This window comes from Lonchura striata, chromosome 1A, assembly GCF_050655825.1.
Source record: "Lonchura striata isolate lonStrDom1 chromosome 1A, ASM5065582v1, whole genome shotgun sequence".
NCBI lineage: Eukaryota > Metazoa > Chordata > Aves > Passeriformes > Estrildidae > Lonchura > Lonchura striata.
In genome coordinates this window covers 48800001-48813631 of record NC_140741.1, presented here as the reverse complement: position 1 = coordinate 48813631, position 13631 = coordinate 48800001, and the positions used below count along the sequence as shown (strand labels likewise).

At 37.8% G+C, this 13631-nt stretch overlaps 1 protein-coding gene and 1 long non-coding RNA gene across 2 annotated transcripts in view; one reads left to right on the top strand and one right to left on the bottom strand.

Annotated features, from left to right (window-relative positions):
- Window positions 1-295: 295 nt before the first annotated feature.
- On the bottom strand, window positions 296-12847 carry RAB21 (RAB21, member RAS oncogene family). The gene is made up of 7 exons (XM_021528974.4): window positions 12480-12847; window positions 5826-5885; window positions 5574-5681; window positions 4037-4100; window positions 3198-3252; window positions 2674-2762; window positions 296-1779 (listed from the first exon to the last, which is right to left on the bottom strand). Exons 1-7 carry the CDS (start codon window positions 12624-12626, stop codon window positions 1640-1642), a joined length of 663 nt encoding a protein of 220 aa, XP_021384649.1. The 5' UTR covers window positions 12627-12847; the 3' UTR covers window positions 296-1639.
- Window positions 12848-12867: 20 nt separating this feature from the next.
- The window catches only part of LOC146763476 (uncharacterized), a 1928-nt gene continuing 1164 nt past the window's right edge, over window positions 12868-13631 (top strand). The window contains exon 1 of the long non-coding RNA XR_014952223.1: window positions 12868-13136. This is a non-coding gene — a long non-coding RNA (uncharacterized LOC146763476). The remainder of the gene's footprint in view (window positions 13137-13631) is intronic.

The window sequence follows — 13631 nt, the reverse complement described above, 5'->3', positions numbered from 1 at the left end:
AAACAGACCACCTGTCTCTATCATGCACACAAACACATCAGAAGAGCACAGCAATGCTAGTCTAAGAAAAAGTATATACACCACAGTTAAGGCAGAAAAGGAGAAAATGTACCAGGATCACTCTGTATCAAAGCCCTCTATTTCAGAGAGAATAAAAATCAGATTGAAGACAGCACACTTCTTACACAGACTAATTCATTACTACTACTTTTTTATCAGAACATACCCATACCATTCAGTGCATTCATATGCAATACTAAATCTACCTTTCAGAAAAAGGCCAAGGATATTCTACTTTGCCATAGACATCACCTTTACTGTTTTTCCAAGCATGACAACTTAAGTAAAAAAAGTCAAAGCACAAAACATTTTGAAGTTTCAGCTACCACCACTTGTGTTCTTTTGTGATAGTAGTTAACACATTTTTTTCTGAAAACCCTCCTCCTGAAACTTAAGTGGAGTTTTGAAAAACACTTCACAGGAGAAAGAGCAAGTTGGGAGTAAGTTCAATTCTGCCTAGAATCCCCAAAGTTACAGCTACATCTGGCAAGTTTCACATCTTCAATTTAATCACTCCAAATTAGAAGTTCTAATTAATGCCAATTTTGTTCACTCAGGCCCTACAGGGAAAAAAATAAGTTCATGAATAGTTTATAACGCTGTCTTTGGAAACAAATGTATTAGAGCAGCTAAAGAGTTTCCCATGCATCTGGCTTACTGGCTTCCAGATGAATGAGGGCTAAAGTTGCTTTGACTTTCTGGGGATCGTCTGAGAGAACAAAGTAACTGCAGAGGCAAGGTATGTACATGCACCAACTGTTTTAGCTGCAAGTCAAACACCTCAATGTTAAACAGCAGTTTTTACAGAAGCATTCTCTTCCAGTAAGGGGATACTCTAAATACTGCTGCTTGCCAGAAATGGATTAAAGAATTGCTGTATCTATGGATGTACCAAAAACAAAGCTGTTTTCAGGTAGGGGAATAGAATGAGCAATTTAACACTGTACATGAAAAGCTTGTATCTTTCACTGACTTATTCACTTCACAATCACTGACAAGACTGATGTACATATTTCTGCTCCTGCAACTGTAAAAGCAGATAAAATATTTAATATGTAATTTACAATGTATTTTATCAGCTTGGCATACAGATGAACAGAATATATCAAAGTAGTTGAGTTATAGACTTGTGGAGGCCCTGCAAAAATATTAATTCAGATATCTGCTAATTTAAAAAAAATCAATTTGCATTTTAGAAGTGATACAATTCCATCTACCACAAAGTACAAAGAGCTGCAAAAACGTATACCATTCCAACAACAATGTATATAAGTTATTAAATAATGATCTGATTTAAAAGAATATAAATGAAGCCTTTAAGTAGGTCTTTTCTACATGCATATTATTCTTCATTAAAGAAAAATATGTAAAAAGGCCATTGGTAATTGCTTTGTTAACCACTGTAGAAATTGCCAATTCTCTGGTCACAGATGCCCCTAGTTTAGCACTTAAGGTCTCTGCAGTGTTACATGTGATTATTTTTAAATACTGTTAATTCTATTACTCCATTGGTAAAGAATGTGTGACTTGGAATATGGCAGTCTTCATACTGAGAGGGCAGTGATGCACAGTTTTATAATTATCCAGAAGAACAGCACCCTCCACTGCTCTGTACTTGTGGCTCATCATCAATGATCTGTACACCTCGCCTTGCAATTCCTGACTGACTGGAGCCATTGCCTCTTGCTCTTTCATCCACTTGAGCAGTTTCTATCATTCCTGTAAAGAAAGATGTGTATTAGATGACATTCTATTGTATTTTTACATTAAGACTCTGCAATCTTAATCTGTCTGAACTATATGCACAGAGACAAAATTTCAGCAGGGGTTTGCTCTCCTATTTGTTATGCAGAACTAAATACTCAGGTATCACATGGTATAGCTGCAAGAACATATTGAATACTTTTTCTAAAGCACCCAACATACAGGAGCTCATGGTAACTAAGGGAGACTGAAGAGATCCTCAGGCGTCCTGGAGTTAGCAACTTCAAAAGCTAGATTTACACACCCTTATCAGTAACACTGTTAAAAAAACCCACACAAACAAGAAACTCCACCCTCCCAAAAAATCCCCAAGCAACTAACTCTTCAGAAGCGCACCAGACCTTTTCCTTAAATTCTTCTATCACATAAATACACCAACTAGCATGATTTGCTTGTGTTGGATTTTCATCCTACATACCATGATCTTTATGAGATTTCTATGTAAAATTTGCATCATTAGAGCTTTGAGTTTATGATTAGTAATTAACATAATTTGAGAAGATTTTTGAAAGAGTATGAAACGGAGGACTTGAAGCAAGCAGTGGTGAGACCAGTAACAGGATGTTTGATTTGGGTTACTACTTATGCATGATAAGTGGAACAGCAGTCAGTGCTCCAACAAATGACCAAGACATTTTTGGAGTAGAGCATGAATTTGCAATATTGTAAGCATCCATACTTCAAACTTCCAGAGCTGTTACAGAACTCCAGGGGCTCGAAGCAGACTGAAATGAAATCAGTTCTAAGTAGTACTTTACACTCAAACTCTTCTTTATGGCCTGAAAAGCATTTCTGAAGCCTGAAGCACTTTATGAATGAGCACTTACCAACAAACTACATAATACTTACTTTTGCAAAGGTCAAGAAACAGTTCTTCAATTCCTTTGTTCTGTTTAGCTGACGTGTGATAATGTTTTGCTCCAACAGATTCAGCATACCTGTAGAAATGCAAATATGGAGACTCATTGTAGTAAAGACTCAATCTTTCTACACCACTTTATATGAAAGAATAAGATGATCACAAGAGGTTTTATTCTGACTTCAGAGTTAATCTACACATGCTTATTTAATACAAAAAAGGAATTATGTGTTTAAAACTGCCAGGACTGATGCAACACACTAGATAAAATTAAGAAAATTTCATGTCTAGAAATGGATTTAAACTGTAAATATTGACTTTAAACACAAACAACTCTCAAGCTACAGTTTGGTCAGCCAGGACACCCTGTGACTCGGATACTAAGAGAGCACTCAACAACTGGCAGGCATAAGCCAGCAGTGCCTAGCTCACTGCTATGTTAACAACATCACGAGTTTATTACTCCAGCATAATTCTGCAATGACTGTTTCTATTAGTAATAGGTGTGACTTACATTTCTGCTTCTTGCACGGAAACATGTCTCTCTTTTTCCAAGTCTATTTTGTTACCTGTTGAAAACAAGTTAATCTTTTAAGTCTTTATACTCTGAAATTATCCAGAAAGAAAGCAGACATGTAATCAAGGTACCCCATTTTCTCAAGCTGTCCCAGTAAAGACCAGCTCTTACACAGGTCTCACTCTGAAGGACAGTATGATTTGAGAATCTCCTTTCACACATACATTTACAGGCAATGAAGCGCCACTTACATAGAGAGATCAGGATAGCTAAATGCCTCCATATAAAGCACCCAATTCAGCCTTTTGCCCTTTTTTTGTGATTTATTAGCACCTTCCATATGCTGCAGAGGTAATTTTTGTAGAATGTCCCCATTATCTAACCTCATGAAAGTGTTTTAACAATTAGATCAGATTTAAATCTAAACCCAGCACTTCCGTTGCATTCCATTTGCATTGAAATTTCCAAGCTTTAAGACTCACTCCAACAGGCATGCACTTAATTATCAAAACAGACAAGCAACTAGTCTATGCCACTGAGAAAAACCATGAGTTTGAGTACTTGAAAAAAGGATAATATACATTTTTTTCTTAAACTACAGTGTACAGGTGTCAGTACCATGCACTTCTAATAGTGTATAAGTAAACAGCTTATTTTTTTCAATTAAACTCTTATTTTCCTCAATGTGATCTAATGAAACTTTTAGATCCAGTTTAATTTTGAATACTTAACATAAACTTCATCCCTTCACATGTACAAGCTGTCAAAGCAGCATCTGGAAGATCCTATTAACCAAAAGAGATGTTTCCAATTCAGTCATGTTGAAAAAGACTTACCTACTATACATAAACAGATTTCATTTCCCAACATTTTTCTTAATTCCTTAACCCAGTTTTTTACCTGCAAAAATAACAGAGGTGAGTTTGTTTTCACTTGATATACTATTAAGTTAGGCAGTGTGGAACCATCCCATTTCCTTCATAACTATCTACTCTAAATTTAAAGAAAAAATGTTTAGAGCAACATAGATAAAAAAGTAATCTTTAGATTTCTACACATGGCCCTTTTTCAGCAGGTTTTATTTCACAGGTGAAATTAAGAGCAAATGACTTGGATAAAATGCTTCAATTACTCCAGAAATATAAATCACCACACTGAATATAGCAAGTTCACTGCATGGGCCACTTTAGGTCAGACATGAGATCTTTTATCAATAGGCAGTTACTGACAGCCCACATATAGTACTTAAAGGTAGAGGCACCTGAACTAAGTTTTTCAGGTTAGATTATAACAGATGTTTGTTTCATGAGAGAACATATGGGACAAGCATGTTGAGTCAGCTGATGGTAAGGTATCTGTTAACAAATCTATTGTCATGAAAAGTTTGAAAGTTGTACTATCACTGCATTGACTTAGGAACTGCTATTTTAAGGGAATAATTGTGAAGAGAGGCAATCACTTCAAGAATCTAAAAATAAGTTAGGCTACATCATCCAGCAGTGCTTCTGCAGTAACTTCTGTAAATCAGATTTTCCTGATTTCTTCTCACATTTGAATCAGTTATGCTGCTGTAGATCTGTATCCTTACACTATTTCTATCACTGCTAACCCAAGCCTTGCCCATACAACCACACTTTCTCACTTCTCTCTACCCAGAAGTCCAACTGGTTTTGCTGAAAGTCAGAGACAAACTTGCTTAGAAAAGTGTCACCAGTTTTAAGCTGAAAAGTCCTAGAGTGGTAGCACAGATTGACATAGGTGGAAAAAACTCACATGATCAAACTGATCAACCAATACAGCCATAAAATAACTAGCCATCAAATTACACATTTTGATGAGGATTTGACAACAAATAACTTATCACAGAGAAGGTAATGTCTCCACTATCATGTATTGCAATTTCAGAGTTCTCAGATCTGTAAAAGGTTATGTCACTTAGTAACTTTTAGTAATTCGGTTTATACAGTAAAGATCAGTATGGCATACCATGACAACAGTTCAGGTTTATGTTTACAGCCTGTCACATGTAACTTGCACAGCTACATCACAGATTACTCTGAGTTGGAAGGGACCCACAAGGATCATGAAGTGCAAATCTTAAATGAATGGCTCATACAGGGATAAAACCCATAACTTTAGCATTATTTGCACTGTGCTCTAAGAAACTGAGGTAATTCTTTGGTGTTCTTTGAATAACATGATAACAGGAAAATCAGTCTTCAAAAGAATATTAATAGGCCTTATACTTCCATTACACGATCTACATTTGCAAGCATTTTATATATATTGCCAAAAACAGAAGACTTCTGTTTACACATATCACAGATTATCTTTCAACCAGTTTACAGTTTAGATGTAAAAGCTGCCCAGTACCTTTTGAAAAGAGTCTTCATCTGTTATATCGTATACTAGAATAGCGCCATTAGAGTCCCTGTAGTAGATAGGCCCCAATGCATGAAATCTCTCTTGACCAGCTGTATCCTGCATTTAAAATACACTTGTTAGCATTTAAGACAAAGTAACCAATACCTCAAGGAACTCAAAATACTTTATAGTAAGTCCAAGTAATTTTGTTTTTCAAAAAACCATTCTAATTAGCTAGGGAGGAAAAAAATAGAAACATACCCATATTGCAAGGTTTACTCTTTTTCCACCAATATTTAGTTTCTTCGTAAGAAAAGATGCCTGGAAAACAAAACAGATTAGAGTTAAGTTTTAGATGACAAACACATAATTTGACTTGAAATTAATTAATAAAGCATCAGAATCAATAAAAGACAAATTTCCAGATCAAAAGACTCTGTAAGCAAGAAGGCTAAGTCAATACTAGGCCAGTTAGCCATTTCACTATAGTTTGCCAGCAGTCTATTCTAAATAAATTTGAGTAAAATCAATCACTTACTACAACTTTTTGCTGTTGTTTTGAATGATTTGGGAAGGACGTGCTGTATAGAAAGACTGAATTCCCAACACTGATAAGTCTAAGCTAAATTTAAAGCACTTCACAAGACTACATGAAGTTTGGGTAGGAACAAGCCTAACAGCATTTTTATTCTGTAGGAATAGGCAACATAGTTCACTATTAGTAACATACTAGAAACATAAACAATTGTTTTTAATTTTTCACTAAATATCTTGGAACATTAGTATTTCATAAGTTTCCTTGTCTGTAGCTTTTCTCTTTTCTGCTGAAGTGAGCCCACAACTCACCCTCATCTGTTTTTTGGTTCTGTATTTTTGTTTGAGCTGCAAAGCCTCAGAATAAGCATAAAAGCTGCTTTAGAATTCCACTATTTTAACTTCTGGATATGTTTTACAGGACCAGAGCACATTGCAAGGTTAATCTAATTTCAGTAACTTGAGTAGGTTTAGTTTCCTCCAAACTTTCATGATTCACATTTTCAGACACCACCTCTGTTACTAGGTCTGTAATTTGACAGCTAAAAAGAATATAATTTAACACAAGTTTAATGGACCAGAAGAGGGTCTCAATGATGCATTAGGAATCTGCTCCCCCCACTCTAAAGACTAGCAGTAACATGTTATATCAAACAATTTAGTTATCAAGGGCTAACTTTTTCTTCTGCCTTAAATTATAGTGAGTTTTCATTTCAGTTTTACCTCAGTTTGATTTTGGGTTCAAAAAAGTACTCAGTGGTATTCTATGATACATTCATCACAGATTATTTTAGGCTGTATTGCAGCAGCTCAAGAGGAGTTCTCTGTATGAGAACTGACCAGCCACAGAACCAAGAGTCATATGTGTGCAAAGTGTCATGGGTCAGATGACCTGCTTGAACCAGCTTGCTGCTTAACTACACAAGCAACCAGAATGCAGAAAGAAGACCACAGCAGTTCAATGCACACTAGCCTAACCTGCTGTCAAAGTGCCTTTCTGGAGTGCTGCCCGTATTACAGTTAAAGCCATCCAACATTCAGTTGCTAGAGCAGCTCCTACTCTTCAGCTACTTCCCTAGCATCTGCATGACCCAAGATGAGATGATTAAAAAAATCCTTTTCGTCTTTAAGTTGTACCTTCCCCCAAACCTTTCCACAGAGTCTGATAAAAACAACACAGAGAGAGAACAGACTAGAAGGAAAACACTTTCCAAGAGCAGATAGCAAAGAACTGATCACTACAACCCTTGTGTTCAACATAACTAAAGCATTAACACTACATTACCCTATCAGTCTATAGTGACAGGACTCACTGTAGTGTCAAAAGCCTGGAAAAACTTCCAGACAGCACATTAAATCGATCTGATCCTCTAACCAACAGTTTAACATAAGAGAAATCTTCAACATCAGAAAACTTTTCATTCTTTAATTAAAAACTCTAGAGAAAGTAGTTGATGGCTTTCAAACAGCTGTCCCCGAGGATGAACTCATCAGTAGTCTTCATCATTCGTTGTATTACACCACAGTTTAAAAGCTGGAAGCTTGGAGGCAACTTCAGAAGTTTTAATCTAGCAACACTTGGGCCACAGGGAGAGAAGCTATTGTTAGGCACAATGAATCAAGCTTACCTGACAATATTTTATTGATCTGCTGTATTACAGTACTCAATATTCTAGTGCAAATCTCAAAGGAAAAGATCTTCTGAGCAATGTTTGCTTTTGTCATAACACTAACAATCCAAACCTGCTTAGTTAATGTGAATTCCACTCAAGTATTTGAGAATCAATTTCTGAGCAGAAAAAGCTTTCACAGAAAGGGGATGCATATTTTAAAACACAGAACGCAGTATCCATAAAGTCATATCATTGCAGCTTTAGACAATAAACCAGTTATTAGCACAAGTATATCTCTGTCCTATCTGACAGAGCAAAAACTAAAGTACATTTATCTACATATGTGAGTTTTGCTTCAGTATAACCTGTACTTCAGGTACTACAGCTTTTGATAGGAATACTGTCTTTTATCACTCGGATTATAGATTTCCATTTTTATATAATCCAGCACTAAAAGACTCCTACATGGATGCTTTTTAGTATTATAAAAACATCCATAACCACAGGAGACTTAAGCAAGGGTATTTAGCACTGGGCTATCATACTTGCTCTCTATAATAAAACTTGATGAATTTGTAATGATTAAATTTTAGTCTATAAAAAAATCTTAGGCTCATAGTCAAAAAAGGAGAGACAGTATCCTCTATCAGATACCTAACAAGATTGGAACTTGGTATTTAAGCAGTCACGATTAGTAATGAGCAGAAAGCTTTGTGAACATGCTGGAGGAAACCATCAATACTATACTACAGATTTAATTCTTCATTCTTCTTTAGTTTGTTCACATACTTGAAGAATACAGGCTCTGCTCACAAATTAGTAGGTATGGGTGAGTTTGGTGCATTTACCATAAGTAAAATTAATTTTTACATCCACACTGGAAAACATGACAAAGGCAAATCAACTAATATCTTTTAACCTTTCAGCTCACACATACATCAGTAATTCTGAGGTTAATGAAGGAGGGGAAAAAAAAAACCAAAAACAAATGAATAGCAAGACTATGCAGTTTCTAGAAATTTGGTAAAACCCAACACATAAGAAAGAGCCTTAACTTCTTTCTTGAGATAGTTTAGAGTAAAAGTAAATTGCCAAGATTTTAAAGTTTGTCAAGTTTGAAAATCAAAGCCTTTGACTAGCTACAGGGCATTAGATAATTACACACAGAAAAAGCTTCAACATTTTCTCTAATCTCAAAAAAAAATACTGAATTGAGTACTACAAGTCTGCGTTGTGACTTGATTTATAATCAGTAGCTATTCCTCAAATTATTTTAATTACTACAACAGTTCAGTTTTGCTAGGACTTTCAAAAACTCAAAGGACCATGGTTAATTCAAATGTAAGTAATTTTAAATAACTCTTTGAAGCTTCTAATTTTTATATTTTGACTCTACTGTCTTATGACTAGTTTGAAGAATTACTTAGGCACTTAGAAAAGAATAATGCAATTATAAGAGCTAAAACTCCAATCTTTTCATGTGGCTGCAGGAAATATTTTCTTTCTTTTAATTCTTTCTTCTAGGAGTGCAGTTTTGTATGCCCACCAGGCCCTGCTAGGAGCTAATAAATGGGCTTGAGTAGAACACAAGGAAGATACAGCTGGAAGAGAGTCTCCTGAAAGTCACTGAACAAAAACAGGTGTGTGGCTCCTGCTTATGCTCAAAAGAAGCAGGTCAGGCATACAAACACTGCATATAGCATTGAACTTCCACTCACTCCCCAGCTATCTTGATAACCAAGACAGCTTTTCCAGGTTATGCCAAACCCATCAAAGCAATCAGTAACTCTACAATTACATCCACATCAGCAGCTCTCTTAGGTTGGATATTCTGCAATCCTCCACACATTGGAAAGAGCAGTATTCAGAAATTGTATTTATCCTGAGTAATTAAATAACAAAAAGTATTTACCCAATTAAAAAACCCAATAGTTTGAAAGTAGGTTTATTATTAGAGTAATTCCAGCACAGTTCACTTGATATCAATTTATATCTTATAATTATTGTATGAAGATGAAGACACTTACTTCAATATTTCAAACAATGGGAAGCAATTCTAACTGCCCTGCCAGGTCTGCCAACAGGTTATGAATTAATTGTGTGCAAAACACCCTACTTTTCTGCATCAGCTTTTCCACAATGTTCTAACTAGATGGTTTCTTCTGTGAATCAGTAGCTACCTTCATTTCAACATCCAGGTCATCAAGATCTTAAGTACATGGCTTGATACTAACACAACTACAGCAACACATCTCAGCAGCCCCCTAAATCAGAGGAGGTTCCAGGGCACTCCAGTTGCATTGAGAGAGGGGAGTGGGGAGGGAGGAGAAACTGCTCCCTTTTAGTCAGTCTTCTGTTACTAGCACCAAAGAAACCTATTTGGGTATAGAAATAACTTCACAGTAGAAAAACATCATTAGATGAAGTTTCCAGAAGGCTACAGTCTCACCACCCTTTCTGTTGCAAACACACAGGAATAAAGCACTATACAATACTTTCTTTTTTTAAGTTAGAGAGTATTGTGGATGGAGAGCCTCTTGACTCAATATCTAGTGATAGCTTCATACGATTCATCACTGTTACTCCTTTGCTGGATCAGGAGCAAAGTATTTATCTAATAGCTTCATACGATTCATCACTGTTACTCCTTTGATGGACCAGGAGCAAAGTATTTATCTAATTTTGGCTTTATTGGAACAAAAGGAATTTGATGCATTGCTTTTAACTGTTGCCATGAAACAAAGCAACCTTATCATATTAAGCCTTTTATCTTAAAAAAACAAAAAAAACCAAAGGATACTTTGCAAATATGTTACTTCATTGCTTAACCAGATTGTCTTCATTTTATTTTTAAATTCTCTTTTAATTTAATAGTGGAAATTTTTTTTTTCTAGAATGGTAAGATGGAGGGAAATAAAAGTAATAAAGATAACACTTAACAAGTGCACATAATGCACAGTAAGATTCAACAGCAATTGACATTGTATTTTATAATCAGTAAGATGCATATATGACTAAGGAGGCTCAGGACAGAAAAACAAACAACTCGATAAACAACGTGCAGTCAGTTAAAAGACACAGGTAGCAACCACAAACCTGGTTACAGTGGAGAAAAAAATCTCAGTAGGAATGACAACACACCCCTCTCCAGATAGTCAAAACCAAAAGCTCTGGAGCCACACCATCTACAGACATTTACTATCAGCATTTTGGAGCAATTTAAAATGAGTTTTATGATATTTGTGACCCAAGTCTGCATTTCAACCCAGTTTTTTTCTCGTAATTTTAGGTTTTCCACTACAGAGTTAAAGAACAAAAAACCCCAAACAACAAACATAAGTTTCATCACATAACAATCTACTTGGACCTACTCTTAAAACATGGGATATGAAAACTCAGCTACCCATGACCAATTTGGTGCACTTTAATTGATTGTCTGCTCAATGCTACACTTCTGACACCTACAAGCTACCAGGTATCTCTGTGGCATACCAAGCATCAATTACCGATGTGGCATGACAGCTACAACTAGCTTCCTATAAATACCTTGCCTAGTAAACTCACCAATAGACTAACCCAAAAGCTGCGTATGAACACAAGATAACAAAGTCTAAAACAGTCTTTTTAGCTCTTCACAGAAAAAAATGGAGTTACATTATCTGTTTATGAAACATTTTCTGCACTGCCTCTAGTGCATCTATAATGCGGCTTTCATTTATGGTAAAGTTTCACTAGTACTTACTTCTGAGAGGCACAGTTCAAGAAGTTTCCTCAAAATGCATGGAACTGGTACATAACTACCTTAAAACTCTTTTCTTTTTAACATCATCTGTTATTTCTTCTGTACTTCAAGAAACTCAAAATTACTTCAAAACCCACTACTGGTCCGCCAAGTGGCATGGTTTATTTCTCTACTTAAAAAAAAAAAAAAATTAAGAGTAGCATACATTGAAACCACACTTCCACCTATGCAAGGTGACATCCTGAAAGACTTAACACACCACTCACAACACAAACTTCAAAACATGTTTTCTGAGACCATGCACAGTACAAGCAGTTTATTCTGTAACACAGCATACATGCCATCCATCACTAACTAGTAGGCCGTGAAAAAAACCCATTACATTCAAGCAGGCACCCTGTCACATTTCACGTGTGGAACATCACTTTGTAGTTCTATGTAACAGTAGCCAGTACTACTGAGAATCCAGCCAAAATTCAGGGAGCTGTCGTGACAAGCAGTTAAGCTTTAAGAATCTTTCCCATTATTAAATCATAAGCCTTAATCTCATAAACCACTTTGTGAAAGCTGGTCTCCTTAAACAGAAACGTTTAGATAGTGCTAACGTTAGGATTTGAAAACATGAGGAAGACTGTTTAACAGAAACGCAGCACGTATGAAACACTTAGTCATCAGCCCACTAACAACGATTACAGTAACAACATTACTTTTGCATCATACTTTCCACGATTCAAATGAAGACATTCATATATGTAATTGAAAAAAACGGAGCAGTTAGTATGCAGAGGAGAAACGAGGCCTGAACATAGTGAAAGCTTAAGATCTGAGGCGTGAAAAGAAGGAGAAAACTGGCTTCCAGCAAACTGGGCAGGGGACAGGCACCATTAGCGAGCGGCGGCGGTGGCTCGGGCTGCCCCTCAGCTGCAGACAACACACCGCCAGCAGTGCGAGGAGGCGCCACGGGAGCGGAGAACGACAGCGGGACCCCCCACACCACAACCACCGCCACCCCGGCCCGGCCCGCACCTGCAGGGTGGTGATGTGCTTGTCGTTGAACTTGTTTTCGCAGTAGCGCAGCACCAGCGAGGTTTTCCCCACGCAGCCCTCCCCGAGCAGCACCACCTTGAAGGAGAAGCTGCGGCCCCCGGCCGCCGCGCCGGCCCCCGTCGCCATCCGCGCCCCGCCGCTGAGCCGCGCCTCACATCAACGGGCCGCTCCGCGGCGCCGCCGCCGCCCACCGGGACGAGGGCCCGCGGGGGAGAGGGGCTGGCGGGGGCAGGGAGGGGAGGCACCGGGGAGGCCGCGGAGACAGAGGCAGGAGACGGGCACGGCAACCGAACCTGCCCGGGAGCCGCGGCTCTGCTGCCCCTAATGGCGGCTTCTTCCTCCTACGTCACGCAGCGCCGGTCACGCGCAGCCCCCGCCGCCAATGGGAGGGGCGGGTCTGGGGGCGGGGCCGCCGCGCGCCCGCGCGGTAAGGATTGGTCCCTAGAGCCCGCGTGGAGGCTCGCCCTGCAGCGCGCGCACCCGCCGAGCGTTTCCCCGGGGAGACCGAAACAACCGCATGAGCACCGGCACGGACTTTGTTTGATTCGTTCCTGGGAACTAAGCTACACTAGTCTCTAAATTTTTGCAAAACAAAAATCCGTAATAAAGTACTTTAAATCAGGGATGTTGGAGCAGGTAAGGAAAAAAGCATAAGAAAAACATTCTCGCGTCAAGTTCCTTGTTTGCAGGGGTCCAGTAGAGTTTCATACACAAGAATTGGATAACTGCCTTGTAAAACTGGGTATCATTCCTCAATTAAAAGCAATCCTCACAAACCGATCCAAACGACTGCAGTGCAACCTCTCTAGTGATGATTTAGTGGTAAGAAAAATAATGGCTATGAAAAGGCTTCATAGTGCAATTTCTTTTTCTCTGTCAGATAATATTAATGCTCTGTTGTATGAGAAATGTGAAAAATGCCATTCACTTGGTTTTAAAAAATTTTAAAAGTTTAATAATAATATAAAAATAGTAATACAATTAGAGTAATAAAGTTTAGAGTTAGGACAATTACAAGACAATAAAAAGTAAAGAATTACAAACGTCCGGTGACACTAAGTCATGAAAAGCATGACTTTTGAACAAAGGAATCACCTTAAAACAATACACTTGCTGCATATTCATATATCC